We start from the raw sequence: 25045 nt of genomic DNA, 5'->3' as shown, positions 1-25045 counted from the left end.
TGAATTTTAATAGTTTGAAATCCTGCTGGCTGAGATAGTTTTTTTTAGAATAAGGGACAAGCCACATGAAGCGTTTTTTCAGGCTTTTGGACGCGGACAAGTTGGCAAGGCAGGAAGCTCCAAGATTGGATGATTATCAGCTGATTGCCGAACGCCAACCAAATCAGCCAATCAGAGATCTTTCTGCCCTGCCGACACGTCTGAAAACGCCTGAAAACCCGCTTCGTGTGGTTGGCCTTGATTGTTTTGAAATACTGTCCTAATAAAGCTGGGTTTACACCAAAGTTGTTAACAAAATTTTAATAACTTAATCCTTATAGATTCTATTAGATTGAACGTAACTTGATAAACACATAACTATGTTCATCTTGTGTATGATAAGTTATGTTCAATCTTATAGAATCTATAAGGATTAAGTTATTTAACGTTCTGTTAATAACTGCTGTAAACGCAGCTTTAGATTCATCATAACGTTTGAAGACAAACACTGAAACCCAAAAATAATTGCAAATATAAATTAACAGTACAATACAATACAAAATTATTATTGACAACAATAATCATTAAATACACACAAACTACTGTACCAAGTTCCATTTATTTGCATTTAGATGATTACTGTACATAACCAAAACCACAATGACTAGATATTGTAAAAATTGTTACAATATTAATGTAGGAGAAAAATCAGATTAAAATTCTATTGAAATAGTTTAGCCAATATGTAAACGAAATAATCACAAATACAGATGAATACACACAATAATATGAATAGCTTCAACTCGGTTACATGTTTATGAGAATTCAACAAGAATATTTTTTGAAACTGTATTGATACGGGGATTTTGATGGTCTTCTTAGAAGGTTTGAGGTAACTATAAGATTTTCAAAATGTTTTTAAATAGCACACATTTAAGATTAAAGGTTTATGAAACTCAAAAAAATTGAGAACAAACATGGTTGAGTAATTTTTTGTGAGTTGGTTGACAATAATTCTGTAAAATGTTAAAAACTTGAAAAGGAACTTGTTTACAATAATGATGAAAATATTCATGTCTTATCATCGAAGAGACAAATATATATTATTTATATAATAAATAAATTTATCCTAATTCAGGATGGGTTCGATATATCGGCTAGCTATTCATTTAAACAAGGAACTCGATGTTTTAAGTTCCTTTCGATTTGGGTTTCGATTTGGCTGGCATTACTCTCAATCCACAAACCTTCTCCGATTATAATCTAGTAGGCCTTTCCATAATCATAAACCAGCCACTCAAGCCCTCGGATTTTTCTGCCTAGAGAAGGCCTTTCAATTGCAGGCACCATCTTAATGCTTAAAAAATAAATACTTTAAAATAAATTAACATTAAAACAAAACAACTTCACACACAGCATAAATGTATAAGTTTCGGAAAAGAATGAATAATTAAAAATGTATAATCATCTTATTATTAAAATTATTATCTTTTTTTCATGCAGATGTAGTCTAGAACTATTATTGCATTGTTAATAAACAACACTACATAATATCATCGATTCTGAAATCAACTCCATTTTTCAAAAGTTACAAAAAGTAGAGTTGCTTTAAAAACTATTTCAAGAAAAAATAATTTTGTTAAGTAGACTACTATACCATTATTAAAACAGAATTTTTATAAGTTCTAAAAATAATATATATTTCATAATAGAAAATACCTATTGGAAGTATAAGTGTATAAACTGGTCAAGTATATGGAAGTATCTAGTATAAAGTTTAGCTGAGATTCCAGAAAATGACGTGTCTTATTGTTATTTTTCTATAAATATAATATATTTATAATTTTCTATAAATATAATTATATTATAATAATGGTTACAAAATTTCTTTTCACTTTCAAAAATAATTATTCTACAATTACACACATTATAGTACATGTTTATTTTTTCATTGGTTGTTTCTTCCATTAGATACTAAATATTGTTACAATTTGTTATTTTTTCAAAAATTATTGTATACACATATTCTGATGATAAATACAGTTTGTAATATATACGCTAGTAAAACCAACTTGACGTGATTTCCCTATGATAATGCATGCACAAGACAAGGCTAGGTGTTTTGAGCAACCTACGATTTTAATTTATTAATTAGTATAAATATTTTACTGGGGTTTTGTATTTGTGTATTTTTTGTACATTGATAGAACAACCGCCCACGTTTTTACAAGACTGACATTAGGCTAGGCAGTAGTAGAGTTTTGGAAGAATAAATAAAATATAAATGTCTCACTCATACCTCGTTCAATGCTACATCCCGTTGTAAATCATCACAAATACAGAACATAATTTATTTTTATTCAACTAATCGAACTAAAATAATAGTTTTAGTTCAACTAAAATAGAAACTAATTGAAGGTTTGAGAAATCTAATTTAATTGTTTCTGATACACTTAAGTTTCTTAATACTTATTAGTTTCTTAAAAACTAATTGAAGGTTTGAGAAATCTAATTAAATTGTTACTGATACACAAAGAAGATAGAAATAAAAAAGCTGAATGAGAAATCAAATCAAAAACACTTTGAAGTTTTTTTCTTTCACGTTCCACTCTACCAGGACTTCAGCTAGATTATCCAGCTACATAATTTGCAGCTAAATATTGCTCATATCTCAATTATCACACTCCTTACTATTCTTGCTCTACATTTATTAGCTCCTCGTTCATTGTTGATGAGAGCACTCTAGTGTGCTACTACATCGTTGTGAAGTAACCTCGATGTTCGCTTACTTTGTCTCACGGTAACGTCTCCAGAGTTTGGAATTTATATCTCTCAACCTCTATTCGTTTAAAATATTTTTGACATTTCCGATTTTATATCTATCTATTTAGGCCTATTTGAAACATTCAAGTGAAGGAAACATACCCTAACCTACTTTCTGAACTCATCATTTTGGACTCAGATTTTGGTGTATTTGTACAAACCTATATTTGGAAAAAAATAACAAAGGAATTGCCTCGTATTTTATCTACCAATGTTATTACATCAGTGTCATTTATACACGAATAAATAATATCCCAACTTTTTAAATATAGCATATTGTTTTAAATGAGTTTGTTTGATGTTTCCGACGACTCGTAACAATATGCCTTCATCATTCTCATTCATTTTCTTACTTGAATCAAAAAATGAATGAATGAAAATACACTACAATGTGCAAATAATGTACAAATGTTCAGAGTGTACAAAAAGTGAAATATATCTCAGAGATTTGTATCTCTATTTATATTACAAGTAGCCCTAAACAGAAAAGATACAAAAAGTAAAATGTGGAAATGTACAAATGTACAGAGTACAACATGTACAAGTGTACAGATGTAAAAACCCACAGAGTCTACAAAAAGTAAAATGTACAAATGACTTGAATGAGTTTGTTTGTCTTGTCAGTTTTGCGATGATTTTTAGAACGGGATAAGCAATCGAAGTACGGTATTAGGTTGAATTGTAACAGGTTAAAGGGTGGTTTTTGCTGGTTTCTAGAGGTCAGACTCGCCGTAGAGGGCGGTGGAGAATGACATGTAGTCGAGTGCCCCCGGGGTGGCGTTGGGCCCCTTGTAGGGAGGCATCCTCTGAATGCAGTACTCGGCCTGGTCGGGAGGCAGTTCACGACGTAGTTCGTCAGGCAGGATGTACGGCTGAAAAATGGACCAAAAAATAATGAATAAATAAATAAACAAAAAAATAAATAATAATGTTATTTGTTCAAATAGGTTGTACATTAACGTCAATTGACAAGTAACAATGGAAAAGTAATACTATAGTAAACATAAATCCTCGAAATAAATAAACAGATAATAACATGGAGACAATAAATCTTATATGATAAACAACATTTGATATTTGAAGATGTAGATAGAATATTTTAACGGACCAAAGAATAATGAATCGGAAAATGAGTACGGTAATGAATGACAATATTATTTGACACTGAAAGTGACATCTATACTATAATAAAGGAAATAACTGGCTTATACACGTACGGGATAGGAGAATCATGTTTGACGCATCATCACGTCTCAACTACTGGACTGATTAAATTGAAATTTTGCATATAGATTCTTAATTGACCGAGGATGTTTATAGACCTATTTAAAACTCTTCAAGATTTCAGTTAGTCAAGTTCTTAATTAGACCATTGCTGAGCACGGGTTACCTTCTAGTCTATACTATAATAAAGGGAAGAACTGGTTTATACACGTACGGGATAGGAGAATCATGTTTGACGCATCATCACGTCTCAACTACTGGACTGATTAAATTGAAATTTTGCATATAGATTCTTAATTAACCGAGAATGGTTATAGGCCTATTCCAAACTCTCCAAGATTCCATTACATCAAGTTTTCAGATTAAAAATAGACCCTTGCGTAGCACGGGTTACCTGCTAATCATAGATGAACATGTAGTTCTGCTTCATAGCCATCATAGTCAAACTATAAAATTAGTGGTATTATTAAAATTATATATCAAGTTTCCCACGAACCAATAATTAGTAAGGCAAAATACCACCAGTAAATAGATTATGCACTCCTAGAAAATACTGGATACTATTATATATTCCTATATCTAAAACCAAGGTCGATATGATAAAAAAAAAATGTTATTGGACATCTATGGTCTTAGGCTGTTACACCTTTCGTTAGACACCCTGTATACGTGTATAAACATATACTATTCTATACGTAGAATTCGCTCTTACATTACTCTCTAAAATAAAGACTTAAATTGCTGTAGAATCGCAGATCGTTCTTTGTGTGACCGAGCCCTTGGATCAAAGTCACACAAAGCATTTTTTCAGACGTTTTCAGAAGAGTCGGCATGGCAGGAAGTTCTCCAATTAGCTTATTATCAGCTGATTCCCAAACACCAACCCAATTAGCCAATCGGAGAGCTTTCTGCCCTGCCGACTCGTCTGAAAACGCCTGGGAAAACCCTTTTTTGGCTTGACCCTTAGGAGCCAAGTACATTCTCGTATGTGCGTGTCAGGTGATAATTAGATACCTGAATTAAGATAAAAATCTGGTGTGGTGCACTCACACAACTTTCCCTGCCGTTATGAAAATTGATCAACTGACGCTAGTGTTCCCGCGCATCTCAAGTCTACTTTTCTAAGATGTTAGTCAGCTGGTGACAGGACAATAGCGCTGCAGACACACGAAATCTGCTATCTCTTCATAGTGAATGATTTAATTTTTTTTTTTCAAGATTGCGTCCTAAAGACTCCAGTCATGGAGTATAAGACAAGTCATGTTATTACATAATAATTCTAACACTAAGTAGTTCAACCTAGTTTAGGTTTGAAAGGAATTCTTGTACACTATAAAAGCTCTATCAACTAAAATTTTTTAATTTGTTTTTTGAAAATCTTCAAATCATCATTACTTTTCAAGATTTGAGGTAGCTTGTTATAAAATTTCCTACCAATATAATCTGGTTTTTGTTCAAATAACCTACTATTGTGACCCATTATATGATAATCTGCTCTGTTTCGCGTATTATACTCATGAACATCTGAATTCTGGATCACACCACTCGTTTTCACATGCATTACAACTTCATATACATACAAAGATGGCACAGTTAATAGACCAAGCTTTTTAAATAAAGGCCTACAAGAGTCTAACCTATTCACTTTCTCTATACATCTGAGTGCCTTCTTTTGAATCTTAAACACCCTGTCCATATTTTGTTGAGATGAATACTAAAATAGCATACCTAATATGAGATAGTATAAGTCCATGGTAAGCAGTTAACAGTAGTTTTTTATCATTCAGCCTAGCAAGCTGCCGCAGGACAAATACCCCAGATGATATCTTATTACATATCCTCTCAATGTAGTGATGCCATGTTAATTTCCTGTCCAATAAAATTCCCAAGAATGCTACTTTCTCTTCTTGGTCTAATTCATTTTCCTCTACAAACACATTTATTTCTCTATCCTCTACTGAATTATATTTACTTTTGAATTGTAGGAATTGACATTTCTTACTATTTATTGTAATTGCCTTTGCTTCAAGAATTGGACAATGACTGTACTCCAGTAAAAGCATTATTTCTAGACTATCTAATAAATAATTGTTAAAGATAAGCGATGTGTCATCAGCAAACAACAGAGCTCTGTGATCTTTTAACTCTTTTGGTAATTGGTTCACATACAACAGAAACAGTAGGGACCCAGAATTGAGCCTTGAGGTACTCCAGCCTGGACCTCCAGTTTTTGAGATTTAATTTTTACTATTTCATTCCCATCCACCTTGGTAAGCTCAACACACTGGTTTCTACCTATGAGATATGATTCAAACCATTTTAGTTCTATACCATTCACACCTACAGTTTTTAGTATTTCCAATAATATTCTATGGTTCACACAATCAAAAGCTTTGGATAAATCAAGAAATATTGCGGCTGCCTTCTCACCTGAATCTATTATATCTATTAGTCTTTCAACAAGGGATACTATTGCAGTCTTAGTAGATTTCCCTTTCTGGAACCCATGCTGTTCATCACATATGAAATTAATTTAATTTAATAATTTAATTTAAGTTAATAATAGAATCAACAGTTGCCAAAGGTTTGCAATTAATTGATTAATCTTATTTTCTCTAATTTCGAGCTTATTTTCAATTTTAGTTGAAAATGCTACTGACCATTAATTGTAGAGATTTCTAAGCTCAATCTTTTCCACTTGAAATTTTTTGTTCACATTGTATCTGAAGCCTGATAATTGGTAATCTAAAATCAAACTTTGCATAGATGGTGCAGTGCTCCTGAAATTTTTACAGATATGAGCTTATCAATGACTTTTCTAGGTATGAATTTGATCAAAATCGTTGGAGCCGATTTCGAAAAAATCGCGAAAAACCCTGTTTTTGACAACATTTTTGCCATTTTAGCCGCCACCTTGAATTGCATTTGATCGAAAAATGTTCGTGTCGGATCCTTATAGTGTAAGGACCTTAAGTTCCGAATTTCAAGTCATTCCGTTGATTGGGAGATGAGATATCGTGTACACAGACGCACATACACTCATACACACACACACACACACACACACACACACACACACACACACACACTCACATACAGACCAATACCCAAAAACCACTTTTTTGGACTCAGGGGACCTTGAAACGTATAGAAATTTAGAAATTGGGGTACCTTAATTTTTTTTGGAAAGCAATACCTTCTTTACCTATGGTAATGGGACAAGGAAAGTAAAAATGTGATAATAAATCAAGTACTCTATAGTGAGGTCCACGTTATAATGGCAGTGGAGAAAGATAGGAGAACAACGTTGCCGATCCTCTGTCTTGTCAATGCCTTCTATAGACTGTAGCTGATACAGGTTTCTTTGATGTAATATTAACGGTTGATTCTCGTTTAAAATAATCAATTATAGCAATTATTAAGCAAGAAATTATATTTTTCAATGATTTCATAATTAAGATGAAATATTTTGTTAGTATTATCAATTCTACATTGTTAAAATACGATCTGGCAACAGAGCAAAGCAAGAAAGAGATAGCGCTATCTGCTTTGTTGATTGCTAGACAAGGATAGCAATACCATTGCTAATCAAACACTGTCATTATAACGTGGACCGCACTATAGACTTGATTCAGTTTCAAAGCTATTTTGTTGGTAAAGCGAGAAAGAGATAGTGCTATCCGCTTTGTTGAATGATAGACAAGGATAGCAATACCATTGCTAATGAAACACTGCCTGGACCTCACTATAGACTCGATTCAGTTTCATAGCTATTTAGTTGGTAATTTGTCGTGGACCCACCTTGTCAGCAGCCAGTATGCGGAACGAGTCGATGACTTGTTCAGCGGTGTCGGTGTCAGTGGACTCGCGCGTCATAAAGTCGAGGAAGGCGTCAAAGTGGACGAAGCCAGTGTTGTTGGGGTCAACCACCGCCAGAATGCGCTGGAAGTCGATCTCGCCCTGTCTGTCCTTACCGATGCTGTAACCCAGGCTAACCAGGCACGACTTGAATTCGTCTGGCGCCAATCTAAACACACAAAAACAAACAATATTAGTCAACTCTTCCATCAAATAAAGCTTTATTCCAGTAAATAACTCATTATACTACTTATAAGCCCATCCTTTTTAGTAAATAACTTGTGAGTGAGTGGATGAATGAATCAGTGCCATTTCGCTTTTATATAAATAGATGAATAACTCATCACAGTGAAATAACATTGATAATTTTTATAGATAGATTTAATTCTTCTGCTATTGGACCATACAGTCATCAGCAACGTCAGTAAAATATTCAATATCGAGGACCGAGCTTCGCTCTAGAGTACAAAAGCATAAAACATTTATTATTTAGAAAGAAGAAATTAAAATAACATTCATAGTTCATACAGAAATGTTCTATCTAATCACAGTAAATTGAGATCAATTCCCAGAGGTTAAATTTTAATCCTGATTAATTTCAGGTGAACCAAATCAGAGAAGACCATTTCAAAAAGATGAATCTAGTGGAATTAATCAGGATTGAAAATAACCCGGCTTTTTTTGCAACCGGCACTAAGTACCTGATTGAATGATTACAAAAGTTCAACAGCTGAGTCATAATTTTGACACAGTCCCACACACATGAACTCGCTCATTTACTTCCATCACCAACAGACGACGAAATAATTATTATCAGCTGTTTTTCCAAGGATGAATAATAATTATCCTTTTAATGTCCTTCAGCGAGTTTTCCCAGTGATGAGACCTAGTGCAATCGAATTTTTATATTATAAACCTACTATGTTCTGAATTTCATGAGAATCGTCAGAGCCGTTTTCGAGATTCGGTGAAATACAAACAGATAAACATCTGAACATATAAACAGAAATTGCTCGTTTAATAGTGTAGGATAACACTTAATCAAAAAGAAAATGTGATAAACTCCTCCAAAGAATAGAAGGGTTTGCACGCAGAAGATCAAACAGTAATTTGCCGAACAAAGAGACTGGATAATTTTTTTCCTACAGTTACCTTGAAAAGTGGCCATTCCTGCACTGATTAAAGAACGCAAAGAATCACTTTTCCGCTCTAGTGCGGGAAAATTTTTTTCTGCACTCCAGATTTGCAACATGGCAACGCAAAATAGTTAGTAGGTTATATGGAGCACCAGTGCAGGAAAATCAAAATTAAGTATTGGTAACTGTGACTGTGGTGCACGTTATAATTATATTAAGGCAGTGGACGATGCATGGATGACAGCGACAGCCACCACATGAGTGACAGACGCCTTCATTCATTTACTACTACATTATTCAATTTCAAATAAATTAAGGTTTTTATTAATAACAGCATCACACACACAAACATTTGATGGATTTCAGGGAATTTTACCCATAATTACCCACTTTCCATATTCAATGGGAACTGTAGGAAAAATTAAATGTGAAATACGTGCGAAAAGTTCCTCTGCTGCACTCAAGGCTCGCCTACGGCTCGGGCGTAAACGTTTCTTTCAGTGCAGCAAACTGTCACTTTGCGCACTAGTTGCACAATAGTTATTTGTGCAACTAGTGCGCAAAGTGTCAGTTTGCTGCACCGAAAGAAACGTTTACGCCCGAGCCGTAGGCGAGGGCGGAATGGTTTCTTGAGTGCAGCAGAGGAACTTTGCGCACGTATTTCACATTAAGTTTTTCCTACAGTTACCATTGAATATGAAAAGTGGGTAATTATGGGTAAAATTGCCTGAAATCCATCAAATGTTTTTCTGTGTAATTTTATTATTGATAAAAATCTTAATCCTAAAATCCTAAAGTCCTCGTTGTCCTTGATAATAATATATAATGAATAATAATTAGCGCGTTGTGCTTGGTTGCACCTCTGCTCACTATAGCAGCCACAGCAGTCACTGTTACCAACTTCATTTTGATTTTGCTGCACTGTTGCTCCATATAACCTACTAAGTATTTTGCGTTGCCATGTTGCAAATCTGGAGTGCAGAAAAAATTTTTCCCGCACTAGGGCGGAAAAGTGATTCTTTGCGTTCTGTAATCAGTGCAGCAATGGCCACTTTTCAACGTAACTGTAGGAAAATAACTATTATTGACTATGGCAACCTATTGTGGACCTTTGTTCCTAAGACGTGATGGAACTTCTGTACTTTGGTTAAACGTGTACGTTGGGTATCAAGTTGTTGTTTTTGGCGGGTGTTATATGAATGAATCATATTGTGCTCATTTTAGTCTTATTTTTGTGTATATACTGGGCAACAACATAAATATATTGGTTGTAAACTGTTAATATACCAAGAGAGACCAAATGTTCCCAGAAAGTGGCCCCCACTATTATCCTCACAGCTTTTTTCTGGAGAAGAAGAAACACCAGAAACGTGACTACTTCCACCCCAGTGTAGGATACCATGGATATGACAGAAGACTGTGGAACCAACTGAAATATGCCATACGCGAATAATCATTCGACAGTTGGCTCTTGAGACATCTTATGAGGTAGATAGACTTAGGGCCGGTTTCCGAGCTCGGGATTTAGCCAAGTCCTAGACTTTAAACAGCTGGAGTCAGAAAATTGTCTTTCCAAAACGGGGCGTAGTCGCAACTTTTATAACAGTAGTCGTAGTTTTTATTTTCTCATTTCTATAATTGGAAACGTTTTTCCTTGACGAAATTCGACATTCCTAAATAGTTCAAAATAGCTGAAACTTTACACTATTTTCTCTTCATTTTATTTTGTGTTCAATTTTCTAGTTTTTTTGAAATTTAATTCAAACGTGACAATGACAATGACTGCGACTCCGCTCCGTTTTGTAAAACCAATTTTCTGACTCCAGCTGTTCAAAGTCTAGGACTTAGCTAAATCCCGAGCTCGGAAACCGGCCCTTGGAGAGCTTGCCACAAAGATTTCTACAATGAGGCTCCCATGTTTACTTTTGGTCTGTGTAGACACCTAGACACTACTTGGTTGATATTTCTCCAACGGACTGCTGATAGTCAGCTCTATGCTTAAAGAGTTTGAGTCTTATAAGGAGTGCTGATATTTGTGATAGCCTACCTTCCAGTTCGGTTCTTGTCGAAGTGGTTGAACGATGTGCGGAACTCGTTGAGCTGTTCCTGTGTGATTCCCTTGGAGTCGCGCGTCAAGATCTGGTTCTCGACTTCATTGATGTTGCGGTTGATCGACGTCAACAGTTGTTCCCAGCCCACGCGCAGTGTCTCCATTGTGTATTGCGTGTATCTAAACCAGACAATACACATTAATTACGAAAAAACTGTTTGCTATATAAATATTCAGACATTTCATTCAAAATCAGAAACATTGAGTAGGATAGAATGACATTCTTGTTTGATGACCATTCTACCACGTCGTTAGCAAAAAATACAACAAAAAAAGATATAGAGTTAAAAAGAAACAGAAACAAAAACATTGGCTTTTTGTGTAGTTGAGAAGTTGATATTGTGGTATGTGTGACAATTTCTTAGTCTTTTTCATTCAAAAACATTGGCAATGAAAGTTAATAAATATGAGAGTTCAATAACGGAAAAATAAGTGTCGTTCAATAAACTAAATCTCTTCACTCCTGGAAGAGGAGGCAACATGATGTGGAGAGGAGGAATTAATAGTGGGACTATAAGGCTCGGTTGCACAAAGGCCTATTGAATTTTATTAATGATTAATTCCACGAGATCCAATCAGATGAAGGCTTCTCTGATTGGCTCTCATGTCATTTAATCAGGAATTAATAGACTTTTGTGCAACTCGGTGTCAGACTTCAAATTTCAACGAACTATCAACTATAACAATATAAATAAACTAATATGAACTCTATGAGTGTTTTGAAAAGAAAATGCGAAAATCATAATTAGATGAGGGAAAACAATAAATTCAAAAAGACAAATTTAAAAATAAATTCATCTCTAAAATTCAAATTATTTGCAATTTCATTCGTTTACAATATTATTTACAACATTTAAGAATTTCTGCATTGGCACAATTCAAATATTCAATTATATAAATCACAAATTTATAAAATACATAATAAGACACTAAATAAGTTTAGTAACTATTATAAGGTTACAAGTTTTTGATTTGAATCCAATCAAGCCTTGGGTCTAGATAGGTTGGAGTTGGATCCGAGGGAGGAAAGCGATAAAAAAATAAAAATCATCAAAAGTCATTCATCTTGAAACTCGCGAACCGTGTAATAAGCTCTATTTGTCAAATACTTGATATTCTTAACAAGATAGTTATATCAAGTCTTATAGTTGATATTTTTGACAAATATTTGTTAAATACAAGATATTCTTTCTTCTTGAATACAAGCAACATAAAAGGAAATGTTTTGAGTTTAGTTGAAATAAATTTGTAAAAATGATGCGGTACCTGTTCTCGAAGATCATGCCCTCCTGTACAGCCTGGTGAATCTTCTCGAGTTCCTCGATGTGAGGCTTATAGGCGTATACGCCCTGTTCATACTCGCGTAATCTGTGCAACTGGTCTTCCAATGATCCCTACCAAACAAACATCACAAATGAAAAACACAAATTGAAATGGAAGCAAAAATTCATTATCGATAGGTACCACAACATCACACAACTGTTATGTTACACATTTGTTACAAAATTAATCAATGAATGAATCACACAACTGTTACAAAATTAATCAATGAATGAATCAATCTTAGGGTGTGACCACATTGAATGCGTATGTGTGCAAGTGCACGACGAAACATGCATGAAACGAAAAACAAAATTTAAAACATTCCATTGAACTGTTATGGATCCATAAGTATAATTTACAGTACAATAAGGTTTGGTACTATGTTATGTTGTTATTGTATTTCAGTTATTTATCAAGTAAAATGTAGTTACTTCTGTACTAGAAAATTATGCAGGCCATTGCAGCCTATAAATTGATGAAACACAATAAATCTACACCTTTTCCAACTGTATTTGAGAAAGTATCAATATTGTAATTGAGAATAGTCATTTGTATTTGAGAAAACGTCAGATGTAAATGAGAATAGTCAATTGTATTTGAGAAGTCATCACTTGTAATTGAGAATAGTGAATTTTATTTGAGAAAGTATCATTTCAATTTGAGAACATACGAATTGAAATCGAGAAGTGGTCAGTTGTAATTGGGAAATTATTTAAAAAAACCAGTGCTTCCAGTACTTATATTTTTAATAACTGTACTCACAAAAAATAATATTATAATATATTCAATATTCCAATAAAAAGTTTAGTTTCCAAAAAAATATATTCTAAAGCCCCAAAATCCATTGAAGAAATGCCGAATTGCTTTATCAAGAGATTCAATTGATTGATGATAACGTTCAAATGCGCCTTGAACATAGAGAATTTGATCTCCATCAAGTGCAATATTTCACAAAATTTTCGGAGACAAAAGTCGTGTTGTCATTAAATACATAGAAATGATACTCATTAATCATTCGTAAACAGTACAGAGGAAATAATTTCAACATTGAAAATATTAATTTGCCCCCATGCAAAGTCTATGGTAGTAATATTGGAATACTGTGAACGTAGTACTGTATCCTTTCCTGCTCAAATCAAACCTTTACTGTAGGCTACAGAAGAGCCACGACATGTCAATTGGAAAATTTTCTCATTTTCAATTGATATCTTCTCATTTACAGTTGACGATTTCTCAAATACAATTCACTACTCTCAATTACATGTGATGACTTCCCAAATACAATTGACTATTCTCATTTACATCTGACATTCTCTCAATTACAAGTGACTATTCTCAAATACAATTGATACTTTCTCAAATTAACTTGATCTCGTGAAATTGGAAAAGGTGTAGATCAATTGATTACCAAGAACTCACCCCTACACACAGACGTATATTCTTGTAGGGGTATTCTTGTAATAGTAATACTAATAGAATTGATTGTATAGTGTATTTTGAAGAATAAAAAGTGATTTGATTTTATTGAAACACGGATGTGTTATCACACCTCCACCGAGAATTACAGAGAATTAATAAATCTAATGAGAATTCATTAATCAACGAGGGTCATTTATGATTTTAAACTCCGATTGGCCATAAATAAAAGATAAATGTATATAAAAGTATAATCATTTTACTATAAAAGTTGCTTACACTTATCATTATTGTTCAACATAATTGCCGAGAGAAGCATTTGTAACAGTGGATCATCCTACCGAGCACTCTGTCGTCAAATGAGTTCAAGTGGGCTGTGACGTTTTTTGGAGCAGCCCCTCGATAATTTGAGAGCTCTGCCCTAATACATGTCTTGAGTATGTGGGAAAGGTGTAAATTACTAGCGGCCAAGTCAGGTTTGTATGGTGGGTGATCAAAATTACCCAAATTTGATTTGCTGGAGAAGCCGTTTGGTTGCACCGGCACTGTGAGGCCGAATCACAACGATTCCGAAAGTCATTTCAATTGATGTCTCTAAAGGTGCGTACAGATTTACGCGCCGCGAACATGAGCAATTCACTTTTAATCAGCTGATGCCAAGCTTTTTATATCTGTATCTTACCGTTTCTGTAAAAATACAGATATAGTCAGCTGATTAAAAGTGAATTGCTCATGTTCGCAGCGCGTATATCTGTACGCACCTATACACACAGGTTGGGCATTCAATATTTTTTTTTTCAAACAAATATTTTTTCTTTTTCTAATCTATTGGACAGGTTCTTGGGACATAATCTATGCAATTGAAATATTTTTATCAGCTTCTGTTAGCTAACAATAGGGCTTCAAAAGTAACTTTTTTGAGGCAGATGATACACATCATACCCTTTTCAAAAACTACTGGTCAGAAAAATTTGAGAAAAATATGCAAGTCTCCTCTTCAATATAGCAAAAATTAAGTCACTTAAATAAAAATAAATTTTTATGCATTTTGAACTCCTTTTTCACATTCAATGTTCGTTCTATAGACTTCAAATTCATAGCAACTTGTAGCGCTGTTCTTGATGAATAAAGTTGATGCTTAAACTTCTTTTATAGACACAATAATAGCCGCTGGTATGTGTACCTTTAAAGCACGGTTTTACGCCTGCTATGCTCGGGCAGCAAGTGAATAGTACAGCTGGAGCGATCTAGCGGAATTAGTTTGTCCCTAGAGCTAAGCGCTCGACGTTAATATACCGACATCATTCACGCACTATACAACATCATCACTGATAACTATACCTGCATAAACTTAAATAATTCTCAGCTAGATTTATGCTGAAATATTGTCTATTTCATGCAAAAACTAATAACGCTACGCAACTTGACGGTGAGGCGGCCATGTTTCGGGGTCTATAACTCGACAACAATTGACGATCATCAATGTAGAAATCATCTCCCTACCGCTTGTCTGTGTCTTATGGTGAGTGATCGGAGGTCACAAAAATGACCCTCCATGAAAATGTAGAAATCGATGAGAGTTTATTAGCTGAATTTACCTGTAGTCCCATGCCAATAGCGGTAACATATAGTGCGGTCCACATTATAATGGCAATGTTTGATTAGCAATGGTGTTGCTATCCTTGTCTATCATTCAACAAAGCGGATAGCGCTATCGCTTTCACGCTTTGCTCTGTTGCCTGATCATGTTACTTATGAAAATGTCATGTTACTTGTGACAATTCTTTATAAAATTATTGATAAATGTAATTTCTTGCTTAATGGAATATAATTGATAAAGGTTTATAAATAAAGTCCCAACTGAATTCATTATTAATAGAATTACAAAAATCATAATGAATCTTATACTGGATTGGATTAGGATAAATGTTTATTTTAAATTATCTATATCCATTATGTAGTGTTTCATTCTTGTGTGATAAATTAAAAAAAAATATATATTTGTCTTGGCTTCCTTGAATTGGTCTTTTTGAGTTTGTCATTTGCTTGTGATTTTGTTACTTTGTCTTATCGTTTGTAAGTATTGAGATGTGACCTGATTTCCGCAATTTTATCTATTCTAGTGGTTTGAATGAGCTCTTTTTCTTTCTATTGACATGTTTGCTGTACCTAGTTGTTCAAATTCACTGCCGACGCACAAGTTTTCTTTGCCGGTAGTGCCATTTTGTAAGTTAAAATATTTATTTTATCAATATGTATTATTTTATGGCGAATAAATGAATTTGAATTTTAAACGAGAATGAACAGTTAATATTACATCAATAAACCTGTATCAGCTACCGTCTATAGAAGGCATTGACAAGACTGCAGAGATTCGGCAACGTTGCTTTCCTATCATTTCTCTACTGCCATTATAACGTGGACCTCTCTATAGTTAGGTTCATTCATTCAATTATTATCTTTATTTAGTATTTTTTAGATTAGGTTGATATTCACCTGTAGTCCCATGCCAATAGCAGTGACAGCATCCATCTGGCGCTCGATCCAGGGTCCGACCTGGTTGGCCTTGTCCGCGAACTGATGACGCAGCGTCTCGTTGTTCTGCTGCTTCTTCAGCTCGGCCTGCAGGATGTTGTCACGTTGTGGCACCAGGGTGCGCACTTCGCTCCATTTCCTCGTCAACACCTGCCAAAAATCACCAGAAAACGTCAAATTATTGTGGGATTGTAAATCAAATCAAATATGCTCAATTATAGTAAAACAGTTGACAACAAATAATGTGCTCGGTTGCAGGTACTCCATTTCTTGGTCAACACCTGACAAAAAGTAACAAGAAAACGTCAAATTATGGTGGAATTGAAACAAATATGCTGAGTTGCTCACGAGTCAACTCCTGATAATAATCACGAGAAAACATCAAATTATGGAGAAATTGTAAAACAGATGTCAACAAATAATATCTCAGTTGCACGCTTAGACCAGTTATAGAATAGAATATTCAATAATAATATAGAATATTTTTCATAGAATATAAAAAATGCCATATCGCCTCATCGTGACGTCAGCATCGAATAGAAAACTTTTCTGAAGAGTTTGTTTACATTGTTTTCCATAGTATATTGTGTCTATTTCAGATGGAAGTAAATTATTAAAGAACTAAAATTAGATAATTAATAACTTATAATTATATATTAAGAAATAAAATTATATAATTATTTTAAAAAACTTGCTGCTGGCGATCTATTTTAAATTTGTAGTTTAACTCAAGTTTCATTTTGTAGGGTTGCTTGTCTTGAACAAACATGTATTAAAACATGTATATTTTGTACAGAATATAAGATGACTGTTAATAGTTCGAACAGATAATTAGTAGTTTTTTGTTTTCAAAATGGTATGATAATAAACTATTAGTAACTGTCTCTTTTTGTTCTCTTAGCACATTCTTAAAATATCACAGTTTCAGGTCTCAACATAGAAAGATAAGATCTAGTCTATCTAATAATTAACAAACTACAGAAAAGTTTTCTATACGATGCTGACGTCACGATGGGGCGATATGGCAGTAGATGTTGGCTTCATCGACTTTCAGTATCAATATACAATGGGGCGTGTCTATTCTATAACTGGTCTAAGGTTGCACGTAACTCTACTTCAGATCATTTCCAGGTCAACACCTCAGGAAAAATCACCAAAAAACGTCAAATTATGGCGAAATTGTAAAACAAATGACAACAAAAAATGTGCTTGGTTACAGATGTCTACTTCGCTCCATTTCCAAAAACATTGGAATAATTACGACACACTCTGTAACACATGATCTTCACAAAGGCAAGATTTGAAATGAAAATATAGTTTACATACATAGGTTAGCGGTTGGGTTTTTGAGTTTAAATAAGAATATGCTGGTATTATTACGAGTTTTTTTATAATGAATGCTACCCATACACGGAGGCTCTCAGTTCGTCAATATAATATGATACTGTAACCACTAAACTTCCTGAAGGCAACAGGAACTTGACGAACTGAAAACTTGACGTACTGAAGTTGCCTACCCGGCCTGATTCTTGATCAACTGAGATCTTTGATTTAGCCCGTATTAGCTTGAATTTCTATTTGCAAATTGGATTAAATGTATTAATTACAACTCACATCAGGAATACCTTGGCGAAGTGAATGAGAATAGAAGTGTTCAATTTGTGTCTTAAATGTTAAGGCTCGAATGCACAAACGCCTGTTAAATTTTAATCATGATTAAATTCCAGGAGAAGCAATCAAGAGAAGGCTTCTCTGATTAGTTCTAAAGGCATTTAATCTGGATTAAAAGTTAACAAACTTAAGTGCAACCGGTTGTGAAAGTGTTCAATTTTTGTAATATGTTGCAACTTACATCAGCAGTAAGCTCAGTGTATGAGAGTAAAAGAGTTCAAATTGATTTTCTGAATGCTAAAATTACTCAATTTTGTGATATTTTGCAACTTACTCAAGCAGTAAACATAGTGTATGAAAGTAAAAGAATTCAATATTCCAGTCTTAAATACTAACAATTACTAATTGTTCAATTTTAGTAATATTTTGCAACTTACATCAGCAGTTAACTCAGTGTTTGAAAGTGAGACTTCAATTTGACTCTTAAATGCTAAAGCTATTGAATTTTGTGATTCCTGACGACTTACATCAGCTGTGAGCGTAGTGTACGGGTTCTCTAGACCACCTGGGATCTGGTACTTCTGCACGGTTGTCTCGACCTCTCGCACCAGATTGACAATGCTGTTGTACTCCTTGTCGGCCTCACTCAAAGTCACCTTGAAGGAGCGCTGTGCCTCCAGCAGACCCAGGATTTCCTCCATTGTGTGCACTATGAACATGTCCACTAGGTCCTCCTTGGTACCGTCCAGCCAGTTGTTGAATGGCTAAACAAAAAAAAAGGGGACAAAATTATTAGTATACCAATAATTACCCCCCTGGTAATTATTTAATCGAACCCATGGGTTGGAGAACTCGTTCAAGAACTGCTGTATTGTAATAATCTTTTCCTACAGTTACCTTAAAAAGTGACGATTCCTGCACTGATTACAGAACGCAAAGTTTCACTTTTCCGCTCTAGTGCGGGAAAAAAATTTTCTGCACTCCAGATTTGCAACATGGCAACACAAAATAGTTGGTGGGTTATATGGAGGATTAGTGCACGAAAACAAACATTAAGTTGGTAAAAATGACTGTGGTTAGATTTAAATAAGAATCATTTCATGGCTACCCTACATTTATGATAAAATCCCAATCTAGAATCCAAAACAAGAATAATGTTAATCTAAATCATAATTAAATAATCATCATTTACGAATTCTCATCATTAAATAATAAATTATAGTTCTTTTTCTATTGATAATTATTATTTCAACTCCAAGAATGAGAAAAGTAGCAAATATACATTATAAAATTCGATTTTTGAGGTTAAATGATTTACCGTTCGATATTCATATAGATAAAATATTAAAAAACATACAATACTACAATAAATATTCTGTTGTCTATATATTATTTTATAAATATTTTTCAGTTTACTTTGAGCATTTTTCTCGTTAATTTGAGCAAAAGTCTAAATTTCTGAATCGTGTTTCAGTAATTTTTAGGTGGATGAAACAAACTTAGGTACGATTCTTCCCGCTAGGTCGCGCGCTTGTCGGTTCAGCCATCTTGTTGTGTTCAGCCATCTTGCATCTCGGTTCAGCCAACAAGCTGTTGCGTGTATTTTGAATGTGAGTTTTTGTTCCATCTGTATTTTTTCTGATTCTTGAATGAATAAAAATTAGAACTTTGGCTGAGAATTTTCAACTTTCAATTGGATTATTAATTTTTAAATAATTAAAGTTGCTATAATAACAGCATCACACACACACACACACAAACATTTGATGATTTCAGCCATCATTTTACCCATAATCATTCAATCAACCACTTCTCATATTCAATGGTAACTGTAGGAAAATTAAATGTGAAATACGCGCACAAGTTCCTCTGCTGCACTCAAGAAGCCATTCCGCCCTCGCCTACGGCTCGGGCGTAAACGTTTCTTTCGGTGCAGCAAACTGTCACTTTGTGCACTAGTTACACAAATAACTATTGAAACCCGCAACTTTTAATTATACAGAGTTGAGGAAAATTATGGAACAGCTAAAATATTTCTCTTACAAGAACAATTTGCATTTAGATTGAGATGAAAAATTACTCTTTCAAATATTACTTGTCGCTTCAACATCTTTGACCTTCATAGATCCAAATTCATTTTTTATGAGAAGGTGGTCATGATTTCGATACAGAGTTCCAAGAGAAATGAATGGCGAAAACCGCATTGGTTGAGTTCAAAGCCACTGATCAATTCCTCGTGTTTTTCTTTACGTTCAGTAAAAAACATGATCACAGATTAGAGATCATCCTGACGCCAAAATCCGCCATCTGAAGAATGTGTAGCATTGTAATAAGCGGCAATTTAATTTCTAAAAAATGATGCAGTCACGTGTCATGGTCTTGGTGCACTCAAGTCTTGGATAGATTGATACCTTCCATTCTGTATGTATTCTGTGGCTGAACGGTTGCTTATGAGTCATGACTGACGGATGTTTCCTCTTCAGCTTATTTTGTAAACAAAACTAGAACCTAACCTCATTCTCTAATCTCATTGTATAATCAATTGAAATGAAAAACCATCAAGTGATTGGAGTTGTTTAAAATGTTTGGATAATATTTTAAATGTTATTGAATTTATGTAATCATGCAATTTCTGTGCTCCCAAATACATTATAATGGAGTCCATTATAATTGAAAACAACCTCGTATTCAGCCAAGTCTGTTTACGTTCTTTTCAAAATTAACTTTTCAGAATAAAATATATTATAATTTCTCCATCGGAAGAAAGTACGATGAGCTTGATCAGTGAACGAACCGGATATGACGTATTTTTTTCTTATCAGTTAGACCGAAGACCTTGCAGAGGTATAAACGCACAATGCCTATGTCTTCCCAATGCTAGCTCTTACTTGAAATTAAAGGTTCCATTGAGGTATTTTAGCGCGAGATATTATATAATATATATTTTTTTGTAATTGACCGAGCGAAATGAGGTCTAAGATTCAAGTCGACGGTTTGGCATTTCTCTAAATGTTTATATGTTGCGCATTTACGGCGAAACGCGGTAATAGATTTTCATGAAATTTGACAGGTATGTCCTTTTCTAATTGCGCGTCGACGTATATACAAGGTTTTTGTAAATTTTGCATTTCAAGGATAATATAAAAGGAAAAAAAGAGACTCCTTCATACGCCAATTTAGAGTAAAAATCAGACTATAGAATTATTCATCATAAATCAGCTGACAAGTGATTACACTGATGTGTGGAGAAGCCAGTCTATTGCTGTATTTCCATAAGGTCTATAGTTTCAATCAGGTACTTGTGGATGAGAATACTGCGTGAGGTCTACTGTTCACAGAACTACTAGTATTATAGATTACAAGGTCTTTGGTATGTAATAATCTTTCAGGTTGTCCCCTTAATGGCCGATTTCAATTACAAGTACAGTAGCGCTGCATGTGAGTCTATGCATCGTTCAACGACCAAACAGTGCTTCGTTCAGAGCCACGTTCACTCACCGATCAGTGGCTTTGAACTCAACCATTGATATCTCAACCCGTATCAGTTTGTTGAACGATGAACAGATGTAAAAGTTATAAATAATGTTGTATATTAAATCAGCTGAAATCATGACGTGTCAGCGCATGAAGGTCTGTCTGTGTGATAGCTCCCAAATAGCCTCAGCTGATGTCATGAATGAATGAATGAAAAACTGTAGCATGAAATGAATAATGCTTCAGCTGACTAAATGATAGATTATAACAATTTTTTTCTAAAGCAAAATGAATGTTACTTTTATATCCTGAAAAAGGACGAAGGAGTGAGTCAATTATGTTGTCCAACGAACTTGACCTGTAGAAAGGTTCGAAGAATACGTGTTCAAAATTTGAAGCTGATTGATCACTTTCTGAAGTTATTGTAGACGGACAACGACTTTGGCCTTCAGTAAGTCAAAAGTAAGAACTCGCTAACGCTCGTTCAATTAATACATAATATAATACATTTTTATTAAATCTTCAAGTAAATTTTCTAATAAACTATACATACCGCAGCACGCTTGGCGAACTCGAGATGCAGAATGTCGATCTTCTCGAGAATCTTCTCGGCGTCATCCAACGCCTGACGTCGCTTCTGCGTCAGATTGCCCAGTCTGTCCCACTGGTCACAGATGCGCTGGCAACGCGCGTTCACACTGATACTGTCGTGGTATTCCAGGGTGCTACACACACACACAAAATACAATCAATTAACTGATAGAAATAGTAATAATTAAGAATCAATTAACATATTGCGTGATAAAGATATCTATATAATAAGAGAGAGTAAGGATGTGTTTGTTCGCATCAAAACATGTCAACTTGTGTTATTGTTTAATAAATTCGACTTTTATGTACTTTATAAATTATTAACTTATTACTCTAATATTGTTAAGCTGTATTATTTTTTCTTATAATTTGTAAATATTGTGAATTGGATTGAATAAAATTTGAATTTGTGGATTGCATACCGGAAAAACGGGAACGATTCAGATCTCCAAATTTTGCACAAAGATTCTAAAAATATCAATCTCTTGTACCTCGAAGCAAAAATTTAATTTTCCCTCTAGATTTTTCAGAATCAATGTTCAAATTTAATTCACGGGACATGAATACATACCATAGATACCATATAATCTAGAGATTACCTCTTTGAAACACATGGTTAAAATTGGCAACTAGATTAATAAAACAGTCCAATTTTGTCAGGTTGGCATTAAGTTTCTAAACAAGATTTGATTTCTGTCATTATATTAGGTTAGCACCATGTTGAAGAACTTATCTATACTATAATTAAGGAAAAAACTGGCTCATACACCTACGGGATAGGAAAATTATGTTTGACGCATAACCACGTCTGAAGTACTCGACTGATTAACTCGAAATTTTGCATATAGATTCTGAATAAACAGAGGATCGTTATAGGCCTATTTTCAATTCTTCAAGATTTCATTACGTCAAGTTTTCAGTTTGTCAAGTTTTCAAATAGAACCTTCGGAGCACGGGTTTCCTGCTAGTTGATAATAATTATTGCACCAAGCCACAGTGGTAACTCTGTGTTATGTGTCCCAAAGGTAAGGAAACCCAATTGTTTATTAATTTGTGATAATTACAATGACTTTCTACTGTGCAATGACACACTTTTCAACTCATTTTCCAATACTATTACAACTATAATTAGCATTAAAGCCTGGTTTTCATTAGTACCGGTAGAGTTAGTGGTAGAGTTGCCTGGGCAAGTACTAACTATCTTGTGAACTCTCCCAATGAAAACGTTCATGGTAGAGTAGAGTCATAACAGAGACTAGTTTTTAGTAGAGCAGAATGGGATAGTACTCTACCACTTGCCTTCCCCCACCACCGCTTCTCACTCTACTCTACCACTACTATGCTAATGAAAACAGTCTCGAGCTAGTAGAGTAGAGTCGTGCCGTAGGCTATCAAGTTCAAGAAGTATTGTTATTTATTAAATGGTATCAATTTATTGAAAAGTGTTGATTTATTAAAGTGTTAATAAGTGTTTAATTGTTTATTTATTAAAAAGTATTGACATTTTAAGGTTAGTTCTGTTCACTAGACAACACACTACCTACTGTTCTCAACTGTAGTAAAAACAGTTACTCGACCAAGTAAGTAGAGTAGAGTTAGCTCGGTAGAGTTAGTGTGCCAGTTTTTACGTACAATATTACGAGTTTACTGTAAAAAATGAATTTTAAACTGTCACTATTTCTCTTTAGCTTTAAGTAAGTTTTTAGTTTTTGACTTTTTCATGTATGTTTTGGAAAAAGATTATTAAAAAAAAAGATATTTTTGTATTCATTTCAAATCCTATTTTGTTTCTGTTTAGTTATTTTAACAGCGGCTAACAATGATTGACGGTGATTAACAGGTACTAAGATATTTTTGAAATTGGTTTCAAATTCTAGTTCGGTTCTGTTCAGTTTGTTTAACGACGGTTAACAATAAACTGACGGTAGTTAACAGGTACCTAGATATTTTTGTATTCAGTTTCAAATTCTATTTTGTTTCTGTTTATCAATTTTAACAGCGGTTAACAAAAATTGACGGTGATTAACGGATATCAAGATATTTTTGTATTCAGTTTCACGGTTAACTACTGTCGGTGGTTAACGGGCATTATTTATTTGTTTTTGGCAAATAAATAGAATGAAAAAATAAATGATTGATTGATTGAAATGATTGAGTTACTATAGTTCAGCTCCTATGTAAAGACACATTTTTCATGACCACTTCAACTCTAATTAGCAACTAAAACTCACTTCAACTCCTGCGCAATGGCGGCAATCTGTTCGACTCTGTCCTGATGTGCGGCAAGGTCCGACTCGAACGCCTCGTGTTTCTTCTTCAGCGCCTTCAGCTCATTCAGCTTGCACTGCCTGAAGTCAGCGCTCTGCAGCATCTCCTCTTTGCCCTAAATTCATCAAATTCATCCATCCATTCATCTCGAAAAAAAAACTATTTAAATAAATACTTTCAAATAATATCATTGCAGACTATATGATTTTCACTGCTCTCATAATCTCAGAACTACTTGGGTAATCAATGGATGAACTGAAGTTTTATAGTTTTACTTTCCTTGCCCTATTACCATAGGTAAGGAAAGTATTGCTTTCCGAAAAAATTAAGCTACCCCAATTTCTATACGTTCCAAGGTCCCCTGAGTCCAAAAAATTGATTTTTGGGTATTGGTCTGTATGTATGAGTGTGTGTGTGTGTGTGTGTGGTGTGTGTGTGTGTGGTGTGTGTGTGTGTGTGTGTTATAAACTCAGATAAATATATATTATCCGATAATATTCAAAGACGAGTTTGATAAAACCATTTTAACTAATCAAGCATAACTGTCACTTATTCAAGCCAGAGATCATATAAGAGTTGTGACCGCCTCAAAATTGTTCATACCTTACGATTGGTCGGTCCACATAGGCCATTGCACACTAACCACGCCTCCAGCCAATTACAAGCAAGCATTAATACACCTCTTAGTTTCCAACTG

At 34.2% G+C, this 25045-nt stretch overlaps 2 protein-coding genes across 2 annotated transcripts in view; both read right to left on the bottom strand.

Annotated features, from left to right (window-relative positions):
* LOC111051876 (midasin-like) overlaps positions 1 to 25045 on the bottom strand; it is a 629562-nt gene that overhangs the window by 511269 nt on the left and 93248 nt on the right. The window lies entirely within an intron of this gene.
* Positions 580 to 24487, bottom strand: LOC120353676 (alpha-actinin, sarcomeric-like). Its single transcript, XM_039438350.1, has 8 exons — positions 24312 to 24487; positions 22043 to 22214; positions 18543 to 18779; positions 16366 to 16554; positions 12397 to 12524; positions 11068 to 11250; positions 7828 to 8053; positions 580 to 3674 (listed from the first exon to the last, which is right to left on the bottom strand). The coding sequence occupies exons 1-8, from the start codon at positions 24449 to 24451 to the stop codon at positions 3516 to 3518; spliced, it is 1434 nt and encodes a 477-aa protein (XP_039294284.1). The 5' UTR covers positions 24452 to 24487; the 3' UTR covers positions 580 to 3515.

The sequence above is a fragment of the Nilaparvata lugens genome, chromosome 11, assembly GCF_014356525.2.
Source record: "Nilaparvata lugens isolate BPH chromosome 11, ASM1435652v1, whole genome shotgun sequence".
NCBI lineage: Eukaryota > Metazoa > Arthropoda > Insecta > Hemiptera > Delphacidae > Nilaparvata > Nilaparvata lugens.
The sequence above is the reverse complement of the archived record's forward strand: the minus strand, read 5'-3'. Positions and strand labels throughout refer to the sequence as shown.